Below are 25,544 nucleotides of genomic sequence, written 5' to 3' on the forward strand. Positions count from 1 at the left end.
GACAGACAGACAGACAGACAGACAGACAGTGAAGATCCAATCAATCACCAAATTACTCTGTTGAATTTAGCTCTGTTTTGTTTACATACATTTTATATGAATAAAGTTTGTTTTGAATGTCAAGCTGATAAAAAGGTTCAAGTGTTTTGTAAGAGAGGAGAGGAGAGGAGAGGGGAGGAGAGGAGAGGGGAGGAGAGGAGCGTTCCAGAGCCCCAGCACACTGGCCCTCATTTATCAACGTGGTGCAGACCAAATAATGGCGTACGGCGAGATCACAGCAACTTTCGGCATTTATCAATATATCCTGACTTAGACTTCAGCCTACGGCCCGTTCAGATCTCACGTCAGGTCTGAGTCTTTGGCTGAACCCGTTTGTTCCATCCTAGACCTGCAGATCAGCATTGTCTGACCGTCTGACAGGCATCTGAACACATGTATCCACTCCAACATGTATAATCTAACACACTAATAAATAATCCCTGTGAAAATATAACATTTTATAAACTAATTTAAACAAACTGCTTTAAAGGAGAGATCCGGACATTTTAAGTGTTATCTTTGATGTGTCGTTAGTCACTCACCGACGTAGAAAGTGGCGTTGAGTTTTTCCAGCGATTCCCCTGTCGTCATTTTTTCGACCCCCTCCGTTGGCATAATGGGAGCCTGTGTATGAAATTGTGAAATTCGTCTATTATAACCGATGCAAAGTTATTTTTTTCTCTACTACTGCTCATTGTAGAGTCTCATAATACTCAAACATGCACTGAAAGTCCCTGACAAGCTAACGCTAATGCCGAACGAACTAACGCTGGTTGCTTGTTTCTCTCCCAGAACCTGGCAACTCGGTGTTGCCAGGGAGAGAAACAAGCAACCAGCGTTAGCTCGTTCGGCATTAGCGTTAGCTTGTCAGGGACTTTCGGTGAGTGACTAACGACACATCAAAGATAACACTTAAAATGTCCGGATCTCTCCTTTAACAGTCATTCAGATAAGATTGCAGATCTGGCTGCATTGGCTGTTTGAAAATAGTAGATCTACACGCTCACAACGAGTTGCATTGGCAGGCGTTGTGAGCTTGTAGATCTGCTATTTTATACTAGCGCTTATGCGAGAGCATTTTCGGGAGTTTGGACCGGCGCGGCGGCGCCGCTGTTATCATTTCATGGCCAGCGAGGTCTCCAACACCTACTGTATATACAGTAGCGTTTAGTTATGTACAATCTGGGTTGAGGATATAAACCCGACGCTCCACAGGACTGACTGCAGCCCGTCCGAGTCTCGCGGGGAAAAGCCTACATGACTGCTTTATTTTAGTGTAACTCGAAAGCAAATGTACCACATTATAAGAGGATATTTGAATAGTAAAAATAAAGAGAAGTTAAACACCTACGATATCTCCTTATCAGGAAACACCCATTCAAGATGAGGCAAAAGAGCACAGGTCTCCGCCAGGTCAGGTAGGTTAGTGTGGGCCAGCAATGTTCGGAATTCACCAATCAGGCTGGAATGTGAAAAAATGTACTGATCGGTCTTGATCACTTGACTAAAGAGATGTGTACCGATTTGCGTGATGTTTGGACAACATTTGTAGGAGTAATATAAAAAAATGCGTTTTGCAAAAATCGGCCACCTCGTTCATGATTTGCGGCATTTTGTTCAAAACTGGCCACTCCTGCAAACTTTAGATGTCAATCTTAGCCAATCAGGATGGAATATAAAGGATAATTCCTTTTAACAGGTCGTTCATGAAAGTCCTTGCGGTCTTGTTTCCAATGAGAACCTGTGAGCAATTGGGGTTAAGAGTCTTGCTCAGGGACAAATTTCATATCATCGGCACATATGCTGGGATAGCCTGGAATCGAACCTGGGGCAACCAGGGCCAGCTGGTTCCCTAGGCGGGCTCACTAACCACTCAGCTATGGCCGCCCCAAATATGAAAAATCTAACCGATCCATCTTGATCACATGACTATAAAGATCATGTGTACTCTGAAGGAGTAATGATCTTGAACGCTGCCTTCAGGTACGACATGGAAAGGACACATGGTTCAGCACACCTGGGGAAAAACACATTTGGTGAATGTGGAGGTTGGCTTCTTGTATTTTCTCTTAACAGACAGTTAAGATAAAATACTGTATGAGTGAAATGTAAGAAAACGTGAGGCCAAAATATGTTTATTATTCCTTTATTGATATTGTGACATTCCATTCAAACCAAGCAAATTAAAGCCAAAATCTAACATCTGAACTTCAAACCATTCATGATCACAGGGCCGTCAATTGGGTATGGCAAGGTAGGACAGGTGCCATACCTTGGCTCCAAAAAATAAAAAGATTATTAAATCGTGAATAGTAGCCTAATGGTGTAAGACCATTGTGTTATAGGTATACTGCATAGTTTTCTATGCATTTGGGTGGTTTAACCCCCAATTTTTGGGGGGCCGCGCTGCTTTGCCGTGCACCCAGGATAGGTGTCCCTTATTTTAATCTCTGGGAGTTGGCAACCCTAACCTTGCCATACCTTAGCTTTTGCTGAACTGACGGCACTGCATGATCAGGGGTGCAGATCCCAGGGGGGAAGGAGGGCACATGTCTGACATGTTCCTCCAATAAAGTGTTTTTAAATAAATAATATCATTCAAAATCTATATTTAATAGAAGCTGATTCCACTTTTGAAATCATTCTCACATACAGTAAACACAATAGGTTTTGTTTTTGCCACCCGTGTGTCCTGATCATCAACAACTGCCAAATAAATGAATCCACAATCTTCATCTTCATCACTTGTCCACAGAGCTGTTAACTAGTTTAATGAGTGAAGTTCAGACAATATGAACGGATAGAAACAACAGTGGAGCTGAAAAACGGAAAGATAAATAATACTGACCAAGGAATATCTAAACTGTCTGAATTAGACACATATTGTGTGTGTGTGTGTGTGTGTGTGTGTGTGTGTGTGTGTGTGTGTGTGTGTGTGTGTGTGTGTGTGTGTGTGTGTGTGTGTGTGTGTGTGTGTGTGTGTGTGTGTGTGTGTGTGTAGTGCTGTGTTGTCTGTTTCAATTCATCAACATTAAATCAGATAAACAGACAAACCTAAATGTTGTAAATATCATTAACTCAGTGTGTCCTGTCAGACCCCCTGCTGTGCAGAGGTCATCTGACTGTTTAGTTTAGATTTCTCAAATCATTTGAATTCAAATACATTTATTGGACTATTTATGTTTAGTTATGCTGCAGGAACACATTGTAAACAAGTGTTTCATTAAGCTTTAATGTGTTATCCTGGGTTTAAGTTTAAGTTGTTGCTCGTACATCTTTTACCAAAATCTAATCTCAAATGATTTGAATTAATGATAAAGAATGAATGTTTGTAAAACCTGCAGTTAAACATGTGTTCATGTTCATGTGTTTGTAGTTAAATCATGTGATGTCAACCTCTAATGGATTATTTACATCATAACATTATAGTTTGTTTCATGCATTGAACATGGATTTGGTGTTTTGTTTTTTATACCAAATGTCAGACAAACTGTAATCATTGTGAACATTATTAGTTAGTTTAAAATCCTAGTGTTAACTCTATGTTGGGGATGTTATTGATGAGAAGATTCCTTGTTTGTGGTTCCCTCCTAAGTTGTAATGAGATCTGCTCCCCTGCTCATGATTACATATAAATCATTACTTAATATACATGATTGCATGTCATCAGTGTTTCATATTAATTTCCTAGACTGTGGCGGACCGACATTGTCTAATTTGGTTGGACGAGGGTCCACCCATCACCTCAGACCACCCTAGAGGGTCCAGGTCCACCCATCACCTCAGACCACCCTAGAGGGTCCAGGTCCACCCATCACAGGGAAACTGTGATGTATAATGATCGTAACACATTAATTATCACACATTATAAATGATTACATAATAAATGACTTATGGTCAATTATAAAATAGTAAAACCTTTTTCACAAACATGGCTGACTGACTTCCATTCAGATGGATATTAATAGTAATGTTATGAAGAACTCTGATTGTGTGTTTGATCATCCTCCTATAATTCCACAAACCTCTGAGAGCAAAAACCTCTGAGAGCAAAAATGTGTGCCCGGTTCTTCTCACTGCCTGGAGCAAAATTGATCTGATTTTGCACACAGCCATTGCCCATTACCATCTGAACACAACTGCGAAGCCCTTTTTTAATTTCAACAAATATCAGCTTATTATTAGCGTTTATGTGTCAAACAATGGGAGATCACACTGCACAGGGTTGCCACGTTTCGCGCGAGAAACAAGCAGCAAGGTCTATGAAAACAAGCCCAAACGAAGCGCAACCTACAAGCAACAAGGTCAACGAAAAGAAGGCCACACGAAGCTACTTCACACATATACATTGCCTCTTGGAAAACAGCAGATCTACAAGCTCACAACGCGTCCCCACACCCACCTGCACTTTCACAACCAACGCCAAAAACACACTACCACCAATATTCGCCCTAAACCGCTTACAATAGGCGAACATGGCAACACCAACGTCTGCCCTCTGCCAGGGAGCAGAGGGCACAGGGCGCGCGACAGGACGTGCAATAACCCCACGTTTGCAACTACTTTCGCCTGCGCACTTCACCGGGTATGGTCTAGTTTATTTAATGTTTCAATATAGTTTATTACACGGCTTGGTTGAATGCTTGATTCTGATTGGTCACTCACTGAATTCAGCGGTCTTCTTTTGATTAATGACCTCTGAACTCAATAACAGACTGTTGTCTAATCAAAGACTCATAAATAATCAATACAGTAACTGAATATTGATTCTATTTTATCAACACTTCGCCTTGTTTTCTGAGGCGACCGTGTTGCTCTGGACACACCTGGCATAAATTAATGGAATACTTTCATTATCGTAAGCAATTAAATCCTTTGTTTTGTTACTTTTGGGTTGATTTATTTATTTATTTATTAAGTAGCCGTGTAATAAGCAGGATAATCAATGGGGAGCTGGTTATTATTGAGAAATAAAGCCCTTCAGGGTGATAAAGACCCTCTGCTATCGGGTCTAATCACCCTGTCTGGGTTTATTTCTCAATAATGACCGGCTCCTCATTGATTATCACTTTGTGTAGAACTCAGTACAAGTGTTGTCACTGACATGTTATGTTTGTGTTTTCTGACTGAATTATCCTTAGCATTTTGTTTAAAAGACACATCTGTTAAAAAGCTTGATGATGTCATCAGTGTGCTGCTGTTATGACTATTTAAAAGCTTGATGATGTCATCATTGTGCTGCTGTTATGACTATTTAACAGCTTGATGATGTCATCATTGTGCTGCTGTTATGACTATTTAAAAGCTTGATGATGTCATCATTGTGCTGCTGTTATGACTATTTAAAAGCTTGATGATGTCATCATTGTGCTGCTTTTATGACTATTAATATTTAAAAGCTGGACACGCATGTATTTCCTCCTCTCTCCACCAGGGGGCAGCAATGACTGTCTGCTTCTCTGAAAACACACCCAGGTGTTCTGTGAAAAGACAATAAACCAATAAGAATCAGAATGTATTAACTGTGTGAACATGTTAACACTTTAGAACAACCTTCCCTTATATTCAATGAACTGAATCATTGGAAAGTCTGGTGATGCAAGGTTATGCTGACTCTCTCACTGCGCCTCGCCATTGTGCCTCGTTAAACATGTTTATATTTGATTAATGAATATTTGATTGATGAATCAATACATCTGACCACATTGTCAACAGTGTGGTCTGATACAACTTTAAATTCTTTGATTATTAAATTTGATTATTAGATTAATCATGATAAGAAATTAAATTAGTTATATCTCTGAAAATCAATGTTCAAAGTAGTTGCATAAGTTAATTAATTCAGTAGTTTGTATTAGTCTCCTAGTCTAGTTGTTTCACTTCTTACACCAGCATGTTGTTTTGTGAATGTGTTCTAGTTTTATACACTTTTATACATTTTAAATAAAAGTGAATTAAAAAGAAAGAGGGAGTGAACCTGGGTGTGTGGGAGGAGTCTAAAGATCGTCATTGGTTGTCGGCACCAGAATACGACCTGATAGAAGAAGAAGAGAGACAGTTAAAACACACAGACAGACAGACAGACAGACAGACAGACAGACAGACAGACAGACAGACTCTGTTAAAGGGACACTGCCACAGTGTGGGACATAAATCATATGTATTGTTTGTATAACACAACGACACAATAACATTAAGGTTCAGTCATCAGGGTCACATGTTGCATCAGAACTAATGTGAACATTTGACTCTTATTTAGGACTAAATGTAACACTGATGTATTAAAGCTAAATGTGACAACATAGAACACACTTTGACCTCTAACTAGGTCGTCTAAACTGGTCTAAACCGGTTAAGGTTCTAAATCTAAACCAATGTAAACCAGTTTAGGTTGTGGCTTTACATGTTTGTTTGTTTGTATGTTTGTTTGTTTGCATTTCTGTGAGGGTTCCAATTGTCATGTGATCCTCTGTTGATCTGACCTCATTTCTTCCACTGGTAGTATAATACTTAAAGGGATATTTCACTTTCAAAAAAGCTTTTGGTAATTTTATCATCTACTCAGGCCTATGTGAACCCCCCAGACAGTTTTTAAGTTGCTTGATTAATTATTTAGATATTTGATATTCATTTTATCAGACACGCCCCCTTCCTATACAAACCCATTGTAACTTCATACTTCATTTTAACCATGTTAGATTCATCAAAAACACCCGTCCTTGGTTCTGGTGACTCACCCCGCCCTCCTAATGCGTGAGGGGGCTGTGTTTTTTCAATTACTATTTTCATTTTTTTTAAATATTTTTGGGGGAAAATGAAAAAAAATAAATACAATAAAAGATTTTAATAAAATAAATGAAAAAAGTAATCGGAAAAACGCGGTCCCCTCACGCATTAGGAGGGCAGGGTGAGTCACCAGAACCAAGGACGGTGTTTTTGATTAATCTAACATGGTTAAAATGGAGTTTGAAGTTACAATGGGTTTGTATAGGAAGGGGGCGTGTCTGATAAAATGAATATCAAATATCTAAATAATTAATCAAGCAACTTAAAAACTGTCTGGGGGGTTCACAAAGGCCTGAGTAGATGATAAAGTGACCAAAAGTTTTTTTGAAAGTGAAATACCCCTTTAATTCAGGGTTGTCAAACTGGCGGCCCGCGGGCATTTTGCGGCCCGCGGAAAGGTCCATGGCGGCCCGCGAAATACTTTTAAAAATAGTAAAAAACTTTTTTTTTTTTTTTTTTTTTTTTTCCAGGCTCCAGGTGGTGCTGTGGCAGAAAACGGTGGCGCGGCGCTGTCAGACATAGGATAGGCTCCTGTCCTCTGTATTACTTTCTGTTTAAAGGTATCATGACATTCATGTTTACACCACATTCAGAGTCTTTGTCCTGGTCCTTCAAACGTGTACAAAAAGTTTTAACTGAAAATTCCACTCCAGTGATTCACTGTAGGTGTTTTTGTCTCACATTTCTAAAGCCTTTTCAACTGCAATGAAAAAAGAAATCTTTGCCTGCGGGTGTCGCTGGTGAGGGATTTTGCCTGTCAATCATCGCCTCTGCTCCGCCCCCCCCAAAGGAAAGGATAGGGGAGGGGAGGGGCGAGGAGGAGAGTGGGCGGGATTAATTGACTGTGACCTCACTGTCAAAGGGCCAAGCTCAGATTACTTTTCAGCCTAATTATTCAGAAAACCCCAGACCACAGAAAATCCACTGAATGTTCAAAGTTCAGATTTTTTGGGTGTAATTAAGGTCATAAAACCCCCAAAAAAACATAAAAAATAAAAAAAAGTGAAAATGAATGTCATCGAACCTTTAAAGAGACTGAGGTGCTCTAATTATAAAATGGGGGGGTGACATAGAGTCGCAGTTTGCATTGTCTTGCTGTGCGTCCAAGCTGCTGTGAGGACGCTCCTCCCTCCCCCACTCACTGCTACTAGGCTGCAGCCTATCGATGGCCTGCTGTAGAGAAGCATTGTCTCTTCCCAGCTGTGGAATGTTCTGGCTGATTGGCTCGTTAACAGTCTATTCAACTACTAGTCGAGTAGTAATGGCTATACTCTCTGATCCTCACACTGGAGTCAGCCTAGCACGGACGTGAATTTTGTCTGTCTGTCTGTCTGTCTGTCTGTCTGTCTGTCTGTCTGTCTGTCTGTCTGTCTCACACACACACACACACACACACACACACACACACACACACACACACACACACACACACACACACACACACACACGAACGTAGTGCAGTGTTATGAAAATAACTGGTCCCTGACATTGACAAGTTGGTTAAAGCAAAGAGATGTCAGGTGTCTGGAAGCAGCAAGTGATTTAGATGAAATGTCATGCTGGCTACACCATGTAAATTTGCCATTTTGGATATTTTTGAAAATATAATAATGGTAATAGGTAGTTAGAAGCATTAATCATATATGTGTTAAAAACTTACAAATTAATCAAAGCTGCTTCTTTGATACATTTGTGCGGCATAGTGCGGCACAAAGTGCCGCACTATGCACTATGCCATAGTGCGGCACTGAGTGCCGCACTATGAGATGGTAGATCTGCTATTTTTGAAAAATAATGGAAATTTGTGCGACATTTGTAAGTCTTTACAAATGTCTGTTAAATCCTAACAGTTTTCTGAAACACTGATGTTGCTATACTATGTGGTTCTCTAACTTCTTTATGTCAAAATTATATTATATTATATATATAATCTAAAATGACACAGTATGCGTTCCCGGATTGAATGCTCCTTACAAATTGCATTTTGTTTTTAATGTCAATAATTAAAGTAGCTATTCTTCTTCATAATAACATGTTTTTAAAGGTGCTATACTGTAGTTAGTAGCAGTGACTGAGACAACAGACTGAAAAACAATGCTGTAGAATGCGCGTCCGCAACTGGTTTCGGCCCACATCAAGTCACCATTTGACCAATGTGGCCCGAACCCCAAAATGAGTTTGACACCCCTGACTTAATTAAACATGTTAATTAAACATGTAATAAACATGTTAATTAAACATGCTAATCACCTCGTTTCTTCCACTGGAAGTAGATGAATCCAGACAGGAACAAGACCAGACCCAGAACCAGACCTGATGCTCCCATGGCCACCTTGTTCTTCACTGACTCTGGCATGGAGAAATCTGTCAACACAAATATTATATTATAATAATGATATGATATGATATGATAGGACAGGCTAGGATATGATATGATATGATATGATATTATTACAGTAGATTAAAACACCTTGTTCTTCATTGACTCTGGCATGGAGTCATCTGACAATAATATGACAACAACCAAACACAGTATGTGATATAAGACAGAGTACAGTACAGTTAGACTGTACAGTAAACAGAGTACAATAAAGTAAACTAAATCAGTGGCCAACTACTGAAGTCAGGGCCGGACTGGGACCAAAATTCAGCCCTGGCATTTTGGTCCGGACCGGCCCACCACCCCCCGGACCGTTTTGTCAACGGGGGGGGGGGGCGTTTAACTGTTTCAGCCCAGCCCTGCACATGAACTCTGCAGCCGCACTGAGGCCCCTGCTGGAAAGCATCCCAGCCCAAACATTAACGTAACTAATAATTGGGCCACACAACCCTGAAATTACCGTAATAATCCTAAAACGGGAGCAAAAATGTTTTTTTTTTTTTTTTTTTTTTTTGGGTGGCCCAGCGGCCCACTGGCCCGCGGCCCACCGGGCATTTGCCCGGTACGCCAAATGGCCAGTCCACCCCTGACTGAAGTCATGTAGCAGCCAACTATGTTTTATTGTGTATAATATGTTTGGTACAGGTAGCTAACATGTGGATGTTTTTCCATCTTTTTAGTATTTTTTAGCCTTCTCTTCTTTCCCTACACCGTCGCGTGTCTAAGGAGTTATGACAGACAAGCACTTATGGACATTAGCACAGCGATTACACACAGAATTCCGGACTTTTTTGCTGAAAACCTTCCACTCGGCTGGGTGGGGGGTGGGGTCCCCTTTGTTCCGGCTGGATCAACAAACCCCCGACGAAAAAGACCGTGGCGAAGAGGCACTAGAGCGGGAGTTCTCGTAAGAACAACAAAACGTGGATATAAACCTGCACTGCCTTCAATCCTGCTAGCGAACGTTAGATCTCTGTGTGAATCAAGAACAGTGACCACTATGGACGACTTACTGGCGCGCGTTAAATACAACGCAGAGACGAGGAGGACTTGTATTGTTGTGCTAACAGAGACGTGGCTAACGGAGTTAGCATCTGATTCTTCTATCACTCCTCCTGGCTTCACCGCGTATAGGAAGGACAGAGATCCTGTACTGAGCGGTAAGCAACGTGGGGGGGGAGTTTGTGCCTTGATCAACAACAACTGGTGCAAAGATGTTAAAATCCTAGACAGTCACTGCTCACCAGACCTTGAACTTTTAATCATAGCCTGCCGTCCTTTCTACCTACCACGCGACTTCAGCATCGTGATTGTAGCCGTTGTTTACATTCACCCTGGAGCTAATAAGGACACAGCTATGAGGGAATTACACCAGGCGATCAGTGCACAAGAAAATCGCCACCCGGACTGCGCAGTCATCTGCCTAGGCGACTTCAACCGGACAGACTTAAAAAAGGTCTTTCCCAAATTCCACCAGCATGTCGCCTGCAGTACCCGTGGTGACAATATTCTTGACCACTGCTACACGCCCTTCAAGGATGGATACAAAGCTCTCCGCCGCCCACCGCTAGGAAGCTCTGACCACGACGCCATCCAGCTGCTACCTGCCTACAAACAGAGGCTAAAAAGGGAGCCGGTCGTTGAGAAGGAAATCCGAATCTGGTCTGAGGACACAGACGCTATGCTACAATCCTGCTTCTACCAGACTGACTGGGGGATGTTTAAGAACGCCGCTGGGAATAACATCAACGAACTCTCAGACTCAGTCACTGGCTTTATCAGCAAGTGCATAGATGACATAGTCCCAAAAAAGACAGTTCGGATCTATCCCAATCAGAAACCATGGATGGACAGCGGAGTACGTGCACATCTGCATGAACGGGACGCTGGTTTCAAATCTGGCGACGTGGAAACGCGCAACACGACGCGCGCGGCCCTAAACAGCGCCATCAGGAAGGCGAAAAAGGCCTACACAAAAAAGATGCAAGACAAACTCAGCAGTGGCGACATCAGGAGCACATGGCAGGCAGTACACACCTTGACAGACTGCAAAACAAGAACCAGAAGCGAGGTGAACCCGCCTGCCTCCCTCCCCAACGAACTGAACACTTTCTACGGCCGGTTTGAGATCAGCTCCAACCGCGGCAGCCAAGCGGGGCCATCAGCAGCACCAGCAGAGGAGAACCCTCCTCTAACCATCTCGGAGAGAGAAGTGCGTACAGCCTTCACACGGGTCAACATCCACAAGGCAGCCGGACCTGATGGGATTCCAGGCCGGGTCCTTAAGACATGTGCAGACCAGCTGGCGGGTGTCTTCGCTGACATCTTTAACCTCTCCCTCTCCCTGGCTGTGGTCCCTGCAGGGTTCAAAATGTCAACCATTGTGCCCATTCCCAAAAAGGCCAAAGTGACATGCCTGAACGACTGGAGACCTGTTGCTCTCACCCCGATCGTCAGCAAGTGTTTCGAGAAACTGGTGAGGGAATACATCAGCTCCACGCTACCTGCCTCGCTGGATCCGTGGCAGTATGCATACCGCAAAAACAGATCCACCGACGACGCTATTGCCATGGCTCTCCACACCGTCCTCTCGCACATGGACAACAAGCTGCTGAAGGACAAATATGTACGTATGCTGTTCGTGGACTACAGCTCAGCATTCAACACCATTGTCCCAGCAATACGAATATCCAGTCGCACAGCATGTGCGACTGGATACAGGACTTCTTGTCCAACCGACATCAGGTGGTGAGAATGGGCAGCATCACATCCGACCCCCTGACCCTCAACACCGGAGCACCCCAGGGATGCGTGCTGAGCCCTCTCCTCTACTCCCTGTACACGTATGACTGCATAGCCACACATGTCTCCAACACCATCATAAAGTACGCGGACGACACGACAGTGATAGGCCGAATCGTCAACAACGACGAGTCTGACTACAGAGAGGAGATCAAATCACTGGCACACTGGTGCCGTGAGAACAACCTCTCTCTCAACGTCGACAAGACCAAAGAACTGATCGTGGACTTCAGGAGGCCGCGGAGAGACCATGCGCCCATCCTCATCGACGGTGCTGCAGTGGAAAGGGTCAGCGAGTTCAAGTTCCTCGGAGTACACATCGAGGAGGACCTCAAATGGGAGACGCACTCCACACACGTGAGGAAAAAGGCTCAGCAGCGACTGTACTGGCTCCGCCGCCTGAAGAAGCTCGGAGTAGGACGTCGCATCCTCAGGCTGTACTACAACAGTTCTGTTGAAGGCATCCTAACAGGCTGTGTCACGGCCTGGTACGGGAACTGCACTGCCCGAGAAAAGGTCAGCCTACAACGAGTAGTGCGATCGGCAGAGCGGATAATGGGAATCGAGCTCCCAGCGCTCCAGGAACTGTACAAAAAGCGGTGCGTGGTCAAAGCCAAGCGCATCATCAAGGACAAGCACCACCCAAGTCACAGACTGTTCAATCCCCTACAACGACCGCGACCGGGCAAGGGGCTCTACCGCAGTATCAAGAGTTCCACCACCAGATTTTGGTGTAGTTTCAATCCAGCCGCTGTCAGAATGCTGAATGGGGCATAAGCCTGGATGAGTTCAGCAGCCTGACAGCAGGCGGCGCAGACTTTTCTGGCTCTTCCTGAACACACCTGTGGATTATACCAGGGACAATTACTTGGACTTTAGCCCCCCCTCGGACACACCTGTGGACTACACCAGGTACAAATGACTTTTTGTTGCACTCCCTCATGGAGCTACATGCGGATTATACTAGGGTCAGTCCACTCTAGGTGGACACGCACTGACCTTTTGCACCTTAATCCCTTGTATAACGCACTGACTTTTTTTGGGTCTTTTTATTGTGCTCCTTTTCCTCTAAGCACCTTAACGTCCTTTGTCTATCATGCACAGTATAAGTATAACATGCACAGTATACAATACATTGCTGCTATGCTCAGGCACCTTAGTTTAGTTTTTTAGTTTTTTTATTATCTCAGGTAATTTGTAAATATGTAGATAACTTGTCTGGCCTTCTGTTGCTCTCTTGTTTTTGATCTCCTTCCCACCTGCCCCCCACCCTCTTCTTCTCCCCCCCCCCCCCTCTTCTTTCTATGGAAACTAACGTTGCGATGGGAACGATGTACAAAAAAGAATTTCACCCACTTTTTTACCTTGTAAACCTGTGATGTGACAATAAAACTGATTCTGATTCTGATTCTGATTCTGATGTGGGAGCAGCCATTAGTAAACAAAGATGATGGACCTCATCTAGACAAGACACTTATAAGCTCTAAGTAGGTGAGGCTCCTGTCATGACCTTCTTATTAGAATGGTTACTTTTTAGGAGTTTAAGTTTTCATGTATTTTTATTGTTATATTTATGGAGTGCTGTTTTTACTTTCTGTAAAACAAATATACCTTCAGGTAAAAATAGAGAATAATCCTTTAACCCTTAAAACCGAGTGTAGTGTAACACATTGCAGTAGATTACAGTAACTGACCCCAGTCCATCTTGATAGGCGCGGTCAGGCTGGGATGTTCCACCATGCATGTGATCTTCTCTCCTGATCTGTAACACTCACACACACACACACACACACACACACACACACACACACACACACACACACACACACACACACACACACACACACACACACACACACACACACAAACAAACACACACGCTACAATTAGTCACCATAGCATTAGACTGTTATAGGCATTAAGATAAGCTTATACTGATATTTTCTCCCCCTAAAATAATCATGACGTGCGTGCGTCCTCAAGTTGAATGTGTGTCCATGTGGATCTGCTCAGAACTGAAGCGGCCCCTCCTCCCCGCCCGGTCTGGCAGTGAGTGAGCAGCTGTTAATTAACACTAACATTAGGACAGATTGTGAAAGTAGCCGATCTACACACTGAAACGCACCGTGATTCAACACATTGATCCGTTGATCTTTGTTAATATTTTGTTTTCAAACCTGTTTGACTATTTTTGTGTAGAAGTGTGAATGCCCCGCTGGGCTCTCCTCCGCTCTAGTGTTTATTGTGTATTCCACTATTTCCTCCCCATTGCAGAAGAAAAATAGGAAGGCAAGAGGCAGAAGAAACTTAGCAACGAGATACACACCTAAAAGCGTATTCCTGTGTGTGTATTCATGTATAATGCGCTCGTGCACGGGTCTCTGTGTGCGTTCGTCATGCGTGCACGACGACAAGCTTGCTGCGTGGTTGTGTCTGGAGTGGACTGGTGATAAACATGGTCGGGACTCGGGAGGAATCGTGTGTGTGTGTGTGTGTGTGTGTGTGTGTGTGTGTGTGTGTGTGTGTGTGTGTGTGTGTGACTTAATATTAGCCTACCAATTAATGGGCCATTTTCAGCAAGTGAGTAACACTTGTTTTATTTTGAATGAATATATGTATAGGTGTCTATTAAGTGTGTATTTCTATGTATTGGTGTCTGTTAGGTGTGTACCTGGGTGTGTACTCCAGGTAGGAGTGGTACTGGTACCAGTAGAGGTGTGTATTTCTATGTATAGGTGTCTGTTAGGTGTGTACCTGGGTGTGTACTCCAGGTAGGAGTGGTACTGGTAGTACCAGTCTCCATCAGACAGCTCATCGGTAGAGGAGAGACCAGAGGTCAAAGGTTCTTGACCTCTCCACCAGGTCACCAGGATCACTTTAGGATAGAAGTCGTAGCTGCTGCACCTCAGCATGTGAGTGTGTTCACCACGACGAGGGGGAGTCATTGACTTCAGTCTCACTTTGGGCTCCACTCCTAAAAAAGATGATGATGATTATTATTATTATTATTATTATTATTATTATTATTATTATTATTATTATCATTATTATTATTATTATTATTATTATACCAGTCATAGGAAAATGTCATTATCATTAATAATTGTTTATCATCCAAATGAGATCCAAATGATCCAGAAAGACGCAAAACGCTTGGTCTTCAACCAGCCAAAATGTTCACGTTTCCCGGCTCTCCCCCGTTCTCCTCTCCCTCCATTGGCTCCCAGTTGCTGCCCTCACAGAGTACTAAACACTGATGTTGGCCTACAAAGCAACCAAAGGTATGACACCCCCATATAATCAAGTCTGATCCAACCCTACAACCACTCCCGCTCACTCAGATCAGCTAACACAGAGAAGCTGTCAGAACCTTCTCTAAAACACCCTGGACAACGCTCCACACGTCCTAGACTCTTCTCTCTTCTCTTCATTGTTGACCTGGCATCCTATAGTTTGGATAGTTTCAATGCACAGATTCTTTATTTGTTTGATATTATACTGTTTAGACTGATGATAGGTTCTTGGTTTACCTATGATCCTAGATTACTATTTCTATGCATTTGATGTATTACCTTGTGTTTTCCTTGCTTTCCGTGCTTTTCCTTGTAAATCACTCTGGATTAAGAGCATCTGATAAATGCCTACATTGTAAATTGTAACTGTAAATGTCAGTGTTTGACCACCAGATGGCACCAGAGAACAACGTTCTACAGTTTTCTACAACGTAGAACGCATTTATATAATGTAATTTAAACATATTAAATAATGCACAGTTACAGTGCTTTACATAAACAACAATAAACCAAGCAATATCATTTAATGAAAATAGTGCGAATGAACTAGAGTAGAAACAAAGAAAACAATACATAGTCCTGTAAAATATGACTAAAGTGATTAAAAACATACAAAACAAACTAGTAAAGACAATAATTAAAATATAAAATCAGGGTAAATGAAGTGTATAGAGGTGTGTTTTATCCTGAATGGTTCTTTTTAAAGTTCATTTAAAAACATTAATCCTGGTGTCTCTATTTTAGGAAGGTCATTATATGTAGGTGAAAACACTCAGAAATAGATCTATATGTTTCATTTATACTCTGTGTACGATGGTGACACCACATGTTGTGAGCTTGTAGATCTGCTATTTCCACTGTGTGACAGCGTGTTAGGATACAGTATAAATCACTGTGTGACAGTGTGTTAGGATACAGTATAAATCACTGTGTGACAGTGTGTTAGGATACAGTATAAATCACTGTGTGACAGTGTGTTAGGATACAGTATAAATCACTGTGTGACAGTGTGTTAGGATACAGTATAAATCACTGTGTGACAGCGTGTTAGGATACAGTATAAATCACTGTGTGACAGCGTGTTAGGATACAGTATAAATCACTGTGTGACAGTGTGTTAGGATACAGTATAAATCACTGTGTGACAGCGTGTTAGGATACAGTATAAATCACTGTGTGACAGTGTGTTAGGATACAGTATAAATCACTGTGTGACAGTGTGTTAGGATACAGTATAAATCACTGTGTGACAGTGTGTTAGGATACAGTATAAATCACTGTGTGACAGTGTGTCAGGATACAGTAAAAATCACTGTGTGACAGCGTGTTAGGATACAGTATAAATCACTGTGTGACAGCGTGTTAGGATACAGTATAAATCACTGTGTGACAGCGTGTCAGGATACAGTATAAATCACTGTGTGACAGCGTGTTAGGATACAGTATAAATCACTGTGTGACAGCGTGTTAGGATACAGTATAAATCACTGTGTGACAGTGTGTTAGGATACAGTATAAATCACTGTGTGACAGTGTGTTAGGATACAGTATAAATCACTGTGTGACAGTGTGTTAGGATACAGTATAAATCACTGTGTGACAGCGTGTTAGGATACAGTATAAATCACTGTGTGACAGCGTGTTAGGATACAGTATAAATCAAGAGGATCTGAAATGTTTCTCAGAATATTAACCCATTCAGTATTTATTCGCTTTATTTTTAAAGCGAACATTTGTCAAATATGTTGTTCCAGGGACCCCCAGAAGCAAAGATTTGAGTTACAAATGTTCACGTTAAAACATATATATTCAAAGATTTGCACAAAGTTTCACGTTTTTACAAAAATAGCAGATCTACAAGCTCATAGCGCGGCACTCGGTGCCGTGCTATGAGCTTGTATATCTGCTATTTTTGAATAGCCAAAGGAATATAAAATGACAGAGATACCTCCCTGGATTGAATGTGGAATATTTTATAATCATTATCAGATCAATATTAACACCATTAATCATCTCTGAATAGAATGATTTATTATGATGTCATGTTATAGTTTATGAGGTGATGAGTGTTGAGTGCTGCTCTGAGATCAGCTCACCTCTCTTGTTCAGAACAGAGGAGTAGTCGATCTCAATGGCGATTTTGCAGTATCTCTCTCGTTCTGCTCTCCTCACAGCCAGGTATGTAGGATCTTTATTGAAGCTCTCTGCGTTCTTCACACCAAACTCAGTGTATCCAACCCACTGATCTACTCTACTGTCCCACCTGAGGAACTCATCACCATCGAAATTCATTGAGTATATGTACTGTATGTCCTTCAGCTCACTGGAGTTAAACACACAGCGGTAAGCCTCATAGTACACATATCCATCTGGAAATAGACAATAAAAAATGTTCAGTTTTATTATCATCTGTATAATATCAACACTAGGCTAACTGCCCCCTATCGGCCAAATATGTCACTACAGAAAGTCTAAAATAGGTTCGCGTGCGTGTGCGTGTGCGTGTGCGTGTGCGTGTGCGTGTGCGTGTGTGTGTGTGTGTGTGTCACACTAGCTGCTCTATTCTATCTACTACTAGCAGCAAGTGGTGGAAAAATTACTCAAATGTTTTACTTAAAGTAATACTAGGTAACGTTTTCAACAAAACTAAAGTTAAATTGTATATCTTTTGTCAGTGGCAAAAGTTTCACAACACCCACTCCATGAATTTCACCCCCGGAAGCCTTTTATTTATATATTTTCTATTGAACGGTGAAGGGGGGGACTTTCCCGGGAAAATGACGTTCCTGGCCAACGTCATGACGTCGTGGCCGACGTCCCCAGGAACTACCGCAACGGTTTCCTGTTTGGCCAGGAACTACCGCGGTAATAGCAAAAAGGAACCTCACGCTGATGTTAAGAGAATATAGGATTGGAAGATCGAAAAAGAACAGAAAAAGAAAGCACAGCTCATGGTAACTAATGCTCCACTGGCTAAGAGAAACGATCCGTAGATAGTATAAAACAATTAAAAGATCGCTTTTTGAAACGCTTCCGGCTTCCGGTGAAAACGAATGGAATTCTGGGTAATCGAGGATTACGGAAATTGTATGCAGTGACGGTAGTGACCAGCAGAGGTTGCTAAAAATCGTTATTTGGGATTCTGCATTGTACAACTTTAAGTAAAGTATAAATTCTGCAATACAGAAATACTCTGTTACAAGTAAAAGTCCAGAATTCAAAATGTACTTGAGTAAAAGTACAAAAGTATAGGTATGAAAATATACTTAAAGTATTGAAAGTAAAAGTACTCATTGTGCAGAATGTCCCATTTCAAGTTTTCAAATGTATGAAAATCCTTCGAAAATAGCAGATCTACAAGCTCACGATGCGTCGTGATGCGACGCATTGTGAGCTTGTAGATCTGCTATTTTTGTAACTAAAGTTTTAAAGTAAATGTAGTGGAGTAAAAGTACAATATTTGGATCAGAGATGTAGTGGAGTAGAAGTAAAAGTATTGAAAACTGGAAAGACTCAAGTAAAGTAGAAATACCTCAAAAATGTACTTAAGTACAGTACTTAAGTACATCTACTCAGTTACTTTCCACCACTGCTAGCAGCCCACACACTGACTAACTCACTGTGAGAGACGAGGGAGCGTCTTCAGGTGAATGGGACAAGTGATTAAGAACCATTGTAAAAAACTAATTAAAACACGTAACGGGCTAGCCCCGCCTTTCCTCAATGACCTCATCAAAGACTACATTCCACCCAGACCCCTAAGGTCAGCCGATCAGTTGCTACTGGTTGAGTTCACGACTAACAAAAGGTCTAGAGGAGACCGAGCCTTCACTGTGGCCGCCCTGAGGCTCTGGAATAGCTTTCCTTTTAATATAAGAGCCTCTCAGTCCATAGACATTTATAAATCACTATTAAAGACCTACTTCTATTCCCTGGCCTTTGAACACAGTTAAACAGTTACATCACAACCATTGTCTCTACCTCACTATTTTCTGCTTTGCATTTTTAATCGCTGCTTGTATTTTGTATTTTTTTATATCGTATTTATGCACTGTATGAACTGTAACATTGTTGTTTTTTGATGTGTTGTGCCTCTTGGTTGGCCTTGGTCATTGTAATGTGCTCTATAAATAACATTTGAGTTGAGTTGAGTGTCATTTTTTTATTTCTTTGGCTATTAAAAAATAGCAGATATACAAGCTCATAACGTGGCACTCGGTGCCGCGCTATGAGCTTGTAGATCTGCTATCTTAGAAAAATCATGAAAGTTTGCGCAAATCTTTGAATATATACTGCTCAAAATAATGAAGGGAACACTTTGATGCCTTAATTCTTTTGAGCAGTTTTTGTTGCAGTATGTAAACATGAAAACTTGTGAAAACTCAAAATAAATAAGGGATCAAAGTGTTCCCTACATTTCTATTAGCAGTTATATATACTTTTAAAGCAAACATTTGTAACTCAAATCTTTGCTTCTGGGATTTCTAAATCCTAAGAGTAAAACAAAAAAAGCAGATGTACAAGCTCATAGCGCGGCACTCGGTGCTGTGCTATGAGCTTGTAAATCTGCTATTTTTGAACAGCCAAAGAAATCTAAAATGACAGATATGTGTTCCCGGATTGAATGACTTAAACATTTTCATTCATGTTAAATATATTCAACCGTTTTAGTTAATAACTATTGTGTTCATAGTATTCATGTACCTTTCACTGGTGGTTTCTTCAAGGCAGTGAGAATGGAGTCCAGCTGGCCTTTGCAGTAGTGCTGATCACCCACAGCTCCTGCATAACCTCCTTCCCAGGTCATAGGATCTACAAACGGAGGCTGAGGGTACACCATCTTCCCTTTGTTGAAGTCTGCGTACGCCATCACTTCACCATCCAGTGCCCACATCTCCTCTTTATAAGAGTCTTTAACTGTGTCTGAACAGCCAAGGAGTTGAATGTGCTCATGAAACACTGGAAATAAAACAAAGATGAAAATACACTCAACAACAAACTTCATCATCATCATCATCATCATCATCATCATCATCATCATCATCATCATGTTAAACAGTCATGTTTGGTTCTAAAGTTGAATATTAGAAGTATCTTCCTGTCAAACATTTTATTCAAAAGATTTGAATGTTTTTATAATATTATGAAACAGATTCATAATGATTTATTTCAGGATGTGAACATAACATTATATAATATAATGTAATATAATATACAGTGGTGGAAAAAGTACTCTGTTTTACTTAAGTAAAAGTATCAATACTGCAATGTAGAAATACTCTGTTACAAGTATAAGTCCAGAATTTAAAATGTACTTGAGTAAAAGTACAAAAGTATTGGTATCAAAATGTACTTTTTATGTAGGGCTGAAGTTTATGTTTTGTAATCAAAATCTATAAAGTAACTAGTAACTAAAGTGTTCAAATTGTAGTGGAGTAAAAGTGTAATATTTGCAATTTTGCATCTGAAATGTAGTGGAGTAGAAGTAAAAATACTGAAAAGTTGAAGTACTCCAATAAAGTAAAACATATCTCAAATTGTACTTAAGTACAGCACTTGAGTAAATGTACTTAGTTACTTTACACCACTGATAATATAATATAATGAAATGTTAGAATCAGCATGTGTGTGTGTGTGTGTGTGTGTGTGTGTGTGTGTGTGTGTGTGTGTGTGTGTGTGTGTGTGTGTGTGTGTGTGCGTGTGCGTGTGCGTGTGTGTTTGTGTGTTATTAGTGTGTATTGTTCATAAGTCAGGTTGCACAGTGTAAAATAATTGATCCAAAGCCTGTTGGTTCGGGCCTTGAGGCTGAATAATAACACTATGAATAAACTGTATGTATATTTGATATATCAATATAACAGTAGTTATTCAGTATATAATCAACAGACATAATGTTTATTTATATTAATAACAATATATATTTCATTTATCAAAAGATATAGAATGCATGTATAACAATATAAATATACTGTATGTTTTAATAATATAAATATAACAATAACAAGAGTACATCTATGAATGAATATTTGATATAATAAGAGTAGATTTATAACAGTATCTTTAATATAATAACATAAATATAATGTACTTACTTCCTGGGATCGCTTTGACATGAAGTACAGAGGAGAGGATGAGGAGGGTGGCTGTAATCTTCATCATCACTGATCAGAACTGAACTGAATTTAATAGATGAGAATAAACAGATGAGAATAAACAGATACACATTGACATGTTGTCATGTCATATGAAAGCAGGAATCATAGCTACACATTGACATGTTGTCATGTCATATGAAAGCAGGAATCATAACTACACATTGACATGTTGTCATGTCATATGAAAGCAGGAATCATAACTACACATTGACATGTTGTCATGTCATATGAAAGCAGGAATCATAACTACACATTGACATGTTGTCATGTCATATGAAAGCAGGGAATCATAGCTACACATTGACATGTTGTCATGTCATATGAAAGCAGGAATCATAACTACACATTGACATGTTGTCATGTCATATGAAAGAGGGAATCATAACTACACATTGACATGTTGTCATGTCATATGAAAGAGGGAATCATAGCTACACATTGACATGTTGTCATGTCATATGAAAGCAGGAATCATAGCTACACATTGACATGTTGGTTGTACAGTTTGACCCACCAGTTTAGGAGATATGGCTTATAGAGTGATGTGTAACAGAGATACAGAGAGCTGAATAAACAGAACCTGAAAGGTTCACTTCTGTGATCTGTGACATTTTAACACCTATCCCAGAATGCATTGCTTGAAAGGTGGGGGTCTGAGAGGGCCCAGGTAGATGATAATTACAGCCACCACAATGTGATGGATAGGACCCTGAAAAGTAGGTGTGGTCATTTTTATGGCCAAGAGTAATTTTTCACAAAAAAACTAAGGGTTGGAATAGATTCAGGACCCCTGAAAACCTATAATTAGACATCCCACAAGTTCATTTTGGCCAATTTGAATGTCTCCAGCTTTGATTGGCTCCCACAAAGTATCCCAAGGAAGTTGGGTTGGAACAAATTGAGAGGTGTTTGTAGACACCTTTATGACAATGTTTGTGAAGAAAGCTAGTGGTAAGCATTTATTTTACAGATTGGTCAGAAATTTGGCTAACTTTCCCTAACTAATTATCTAACCCAGTGCACAATACTACTACTAATAAAAATAACACATTTAGCTCCTACTAGTGTTGTTAGGTAGAGTAAACCTGACTCTAGAACTACCAGAAGGGCCCTGATCATATGGGCTTAAATGACACAACACACTGTGTGTGTGTGTGTGTGTGTGTGTGTGTGTGTGTGTGTGTGTGTGTGTGTGTGTGTGTGTGTGTGTGTGTGTGTGTGTGTGTGTGTGTGTGTGGGGTGTTAAATTATAATCACTGCTCTGCATGCATATTATCCCACTGTGTTTTAAATATATTGCATACAGTGTCTGGCCATGCCTTCGTTTGAAACCCTCTTCAAAAAATGTTTGGATCTTGTATGCTACTGTATTTTGTAGATCCAAATAAAAGTATTCAAATGTGTGTGTGTGTGTGTGTGTGTGTGTGTGTGTGTGTGTGTGTGTGTGTGTGTGTGTGTGTGTGTGTGTGTGTGTGTGTGTGTGTGTGTGTGTGTGTGTGTGTGTGTGTGTGTGTGTGTGTTTGCGTGTGTGTGTGTGTGTGTGTGTGTGTGTGTGTGTGTGTGTGTGTGTGTGTGTGTGTGTGTGTGTGTGTGTGTGTGTGTGTGTGTGTGTGTTTGCTTGCGTGTGTGTGTGTGTGTTTGCTTGCGTGTGTGTGTGTGTGTGTGTGTGTGTGTGTGTGTGTGTGTTCAGCGTCGCTGGCAAAATGCTGTTGCCTTGAGGCTGAGCTACTGCTTACCAATGGTATTATAGATAATAACACTATGAATAAACTGTATGTATATTTGATATATCAATATAACATTAAGTTATTAAGTATATATTCAACAGACATAATGTTTATTTATATTACTAACAATATAGATAGATATATATATTTCATTTATCAAAAGATACATATAATGTGTGTATAACAATATAAATATACTGTATGTTTTAATAATATAAATATAACAATATAAATATATTAAACCCAGTTAGCAGGCCACAGGCCTGCTAACTGGGTCGAGTTTGCTCTGAAATCACCATGGTGAGAATATGTTGTTACTTCAAATAATTGTAGTGGAGTAAAAGTATAATATGTGTGTCTGAAATGTAGTGGAGTAGAAGTTAAAATACTGAAAATTGGAAGTACTCCAGTAAAGTAAAAAATACCTCAAAATTGTACTTAAGTACAGTACTTGAGTATGTACTTAGTTACTTCACACCACTGATAATATAATATAATGAAAGGTTAGAATCCGCATGTGTGTGCATGTGCATGTGCATGTGCGTGTGCGTGTGCGTGTGCGTGTGTGTGTGTGTGTGTGTGTGTGTGTGTGTGTGTGTGTGTGTGCGTGCGTGTGTTTGTGTGCTATACCGCTTACCAATGGTATTATAAATAATAACAGTATGAACAAACTGTATGCATATTTGATATATCAATATAACAGTACATTATTCAGTATATAATCAACAGGCATAATGTTTATTATATTAATAACAATATAGATATATATTTCATATTTCAAAATAGAATCCATTGTTGTCCATTATTGTTATATGAATTGTTAATTCATATAACAATATAAATATACTGTAGGTTTTAATAATATAAATATAACAATATAAATATACATGTATTCTATATAACGAGAGTACATCTATGAATGAATATTATATATAATTAGAGTAGATGTATAACAGTATCTTTAATATAATAACATAAATATAATGTACTTACTTCCTGGGATCGCTTTGACATGAAGTACAGAGGAGAGGATGAGGAGGGTGGCTGTAATCTTCATCATCACTGATCAGAACTGAACTGAATTTAACAGATGAGAATAAACAGATGAGAATAAACAGAAGAGACTTGAGTACATGTATTTAGTTACTTTCCACTACTGCTTGTGAACATCTATAATTCTGCACTTTATACACAACTCACTACAGTATACACATGTGACCCACCATGACACAGAGCCTGTTATTGTTAATTAATCTTAGTTTTTTAGTTTTGAAAGCAGGAATCATAGCTACACATTGACATGTTGTCATGTTATTTGAAAGCAGGAATCATAGCTACACATTGACATGTTGTCATGTCATATGAAAGCAGGGAATCATAGCTACACATTGACATGTTGTCATGTTATTTGATAGCAGGGAATCATAGTTACACATTGACATGTTGGTTGTACAGTTTGATCCACCAGTTTAGGAGATATGGCTTATAGAGTGATGTGTAACAGAGATACAGAGAGCTGAATAAACAGAACCTGAAAGGTTCACTTCTGTGATCTGTGACATTTTAACACCTATCCCAGAATGCATTGCTTGAAAGGTGGGGGTCTGAGAGGGCCCAGGTAGATGACAATTACAGCCACCAAAATGTGATGGATAGGACCCTGAAAAGTATGTGTGGTCACTTTTATGGCCAAGAGTAATTTTTTACTACAAACTAAGGGTTGGGATGGATTCAGGACCCCTGAAAACCTATAATTAGACATCGCACAAGTTCATTTTGGCCAATTTGAATTGTTCAAGGTTTTTTTTCCAGGCCCTCCGGGTACCCAAACTTTGATTGGCTCCCACAAAGTATCCCAAGGGAGTTGGGTTGGAACAAATTGAGAGGTGTTTGTAGACACCTTTATGAACATGGTTGTGAAGAAAGCTAGTGGTAAGCATTTATATTACAGATTGGTCAGACATTAGGCTAACTTTCCCTATCTAATTATATAACCCAGTGCACAATACTACTAATAATAAAAATAACACATTTAGCTCCTACTAGTGTTGTTAGGTAGAGTAAACCTGACTCTAGAACTATCAGAAGGGCCCTGATCATATGGGCTTAAATGACACAACACACTGTGTGTGTGTGTGTGTGTGTGTGTGTGTGTGTGTGTGTGTGTGTGTGTGTGTGTGTGTGTGTGTGTGTGTGTGTGTGTGTGTGTGTGTGTGTGTGTGTGTGTGTGTGTGTGTGTGTGTGTGTTCAGCGTTGCTGGTAAAATGCTGTTCATAAAATGCTGTTCATGTTCATTAAACATCAATCTAAGCCTCATTACATCTCACTGCTGATACCATCAAATGTCTTTAAAAACAGACTG

At 40.4% G+C, this 25,544-nt stretch overlaps 1 protein-coding gene across 1 annotated transcript in view; it reads right to left on the bottom strand.

Moving 5' to 3' along the window:
• Positions 1–21,481, bottom strand: part of LOC308089532 (H-2 class II histocompatibility antigen, E-S beta chain-like) — a 60,797-nt gene extending 39,316 nt beyond the window's left edge. The window contains exons 1-2 of the mRNA XM_080434321.1: positions 21,393–21,481; positions 20,005–20,259 (exon numbers count right to left, since the gene is read on the bottom strand). Coding sequence (XP_080290447.1) covers positions 20,005–20,259; positions 21,393–21,459 — 322 coding nt within the window. The 5' untranslated portion in view covers positions 21,460–21,481. The remainder of the gene's footprint in view (positions 1–20,004; positions 20,260–21,392) is intronic.
• Positions 21,482–25,544: the final 4,063 nt, after the last annotated feature.

This window comes from Gymnoscopelus braueri, assembly GCF_963280865.1.
Source record: "Gymnoscopelus braueri genome assembly, chromosome: 7".
Classification (NCBI taxonomy): domain Eukaryota; kingdom Metazoa; phylum Chordata; class Actinopteri; order Myctophiformes; family Myctophidae; genus Gymnoscopelus; species Gymnoscopelus braueri.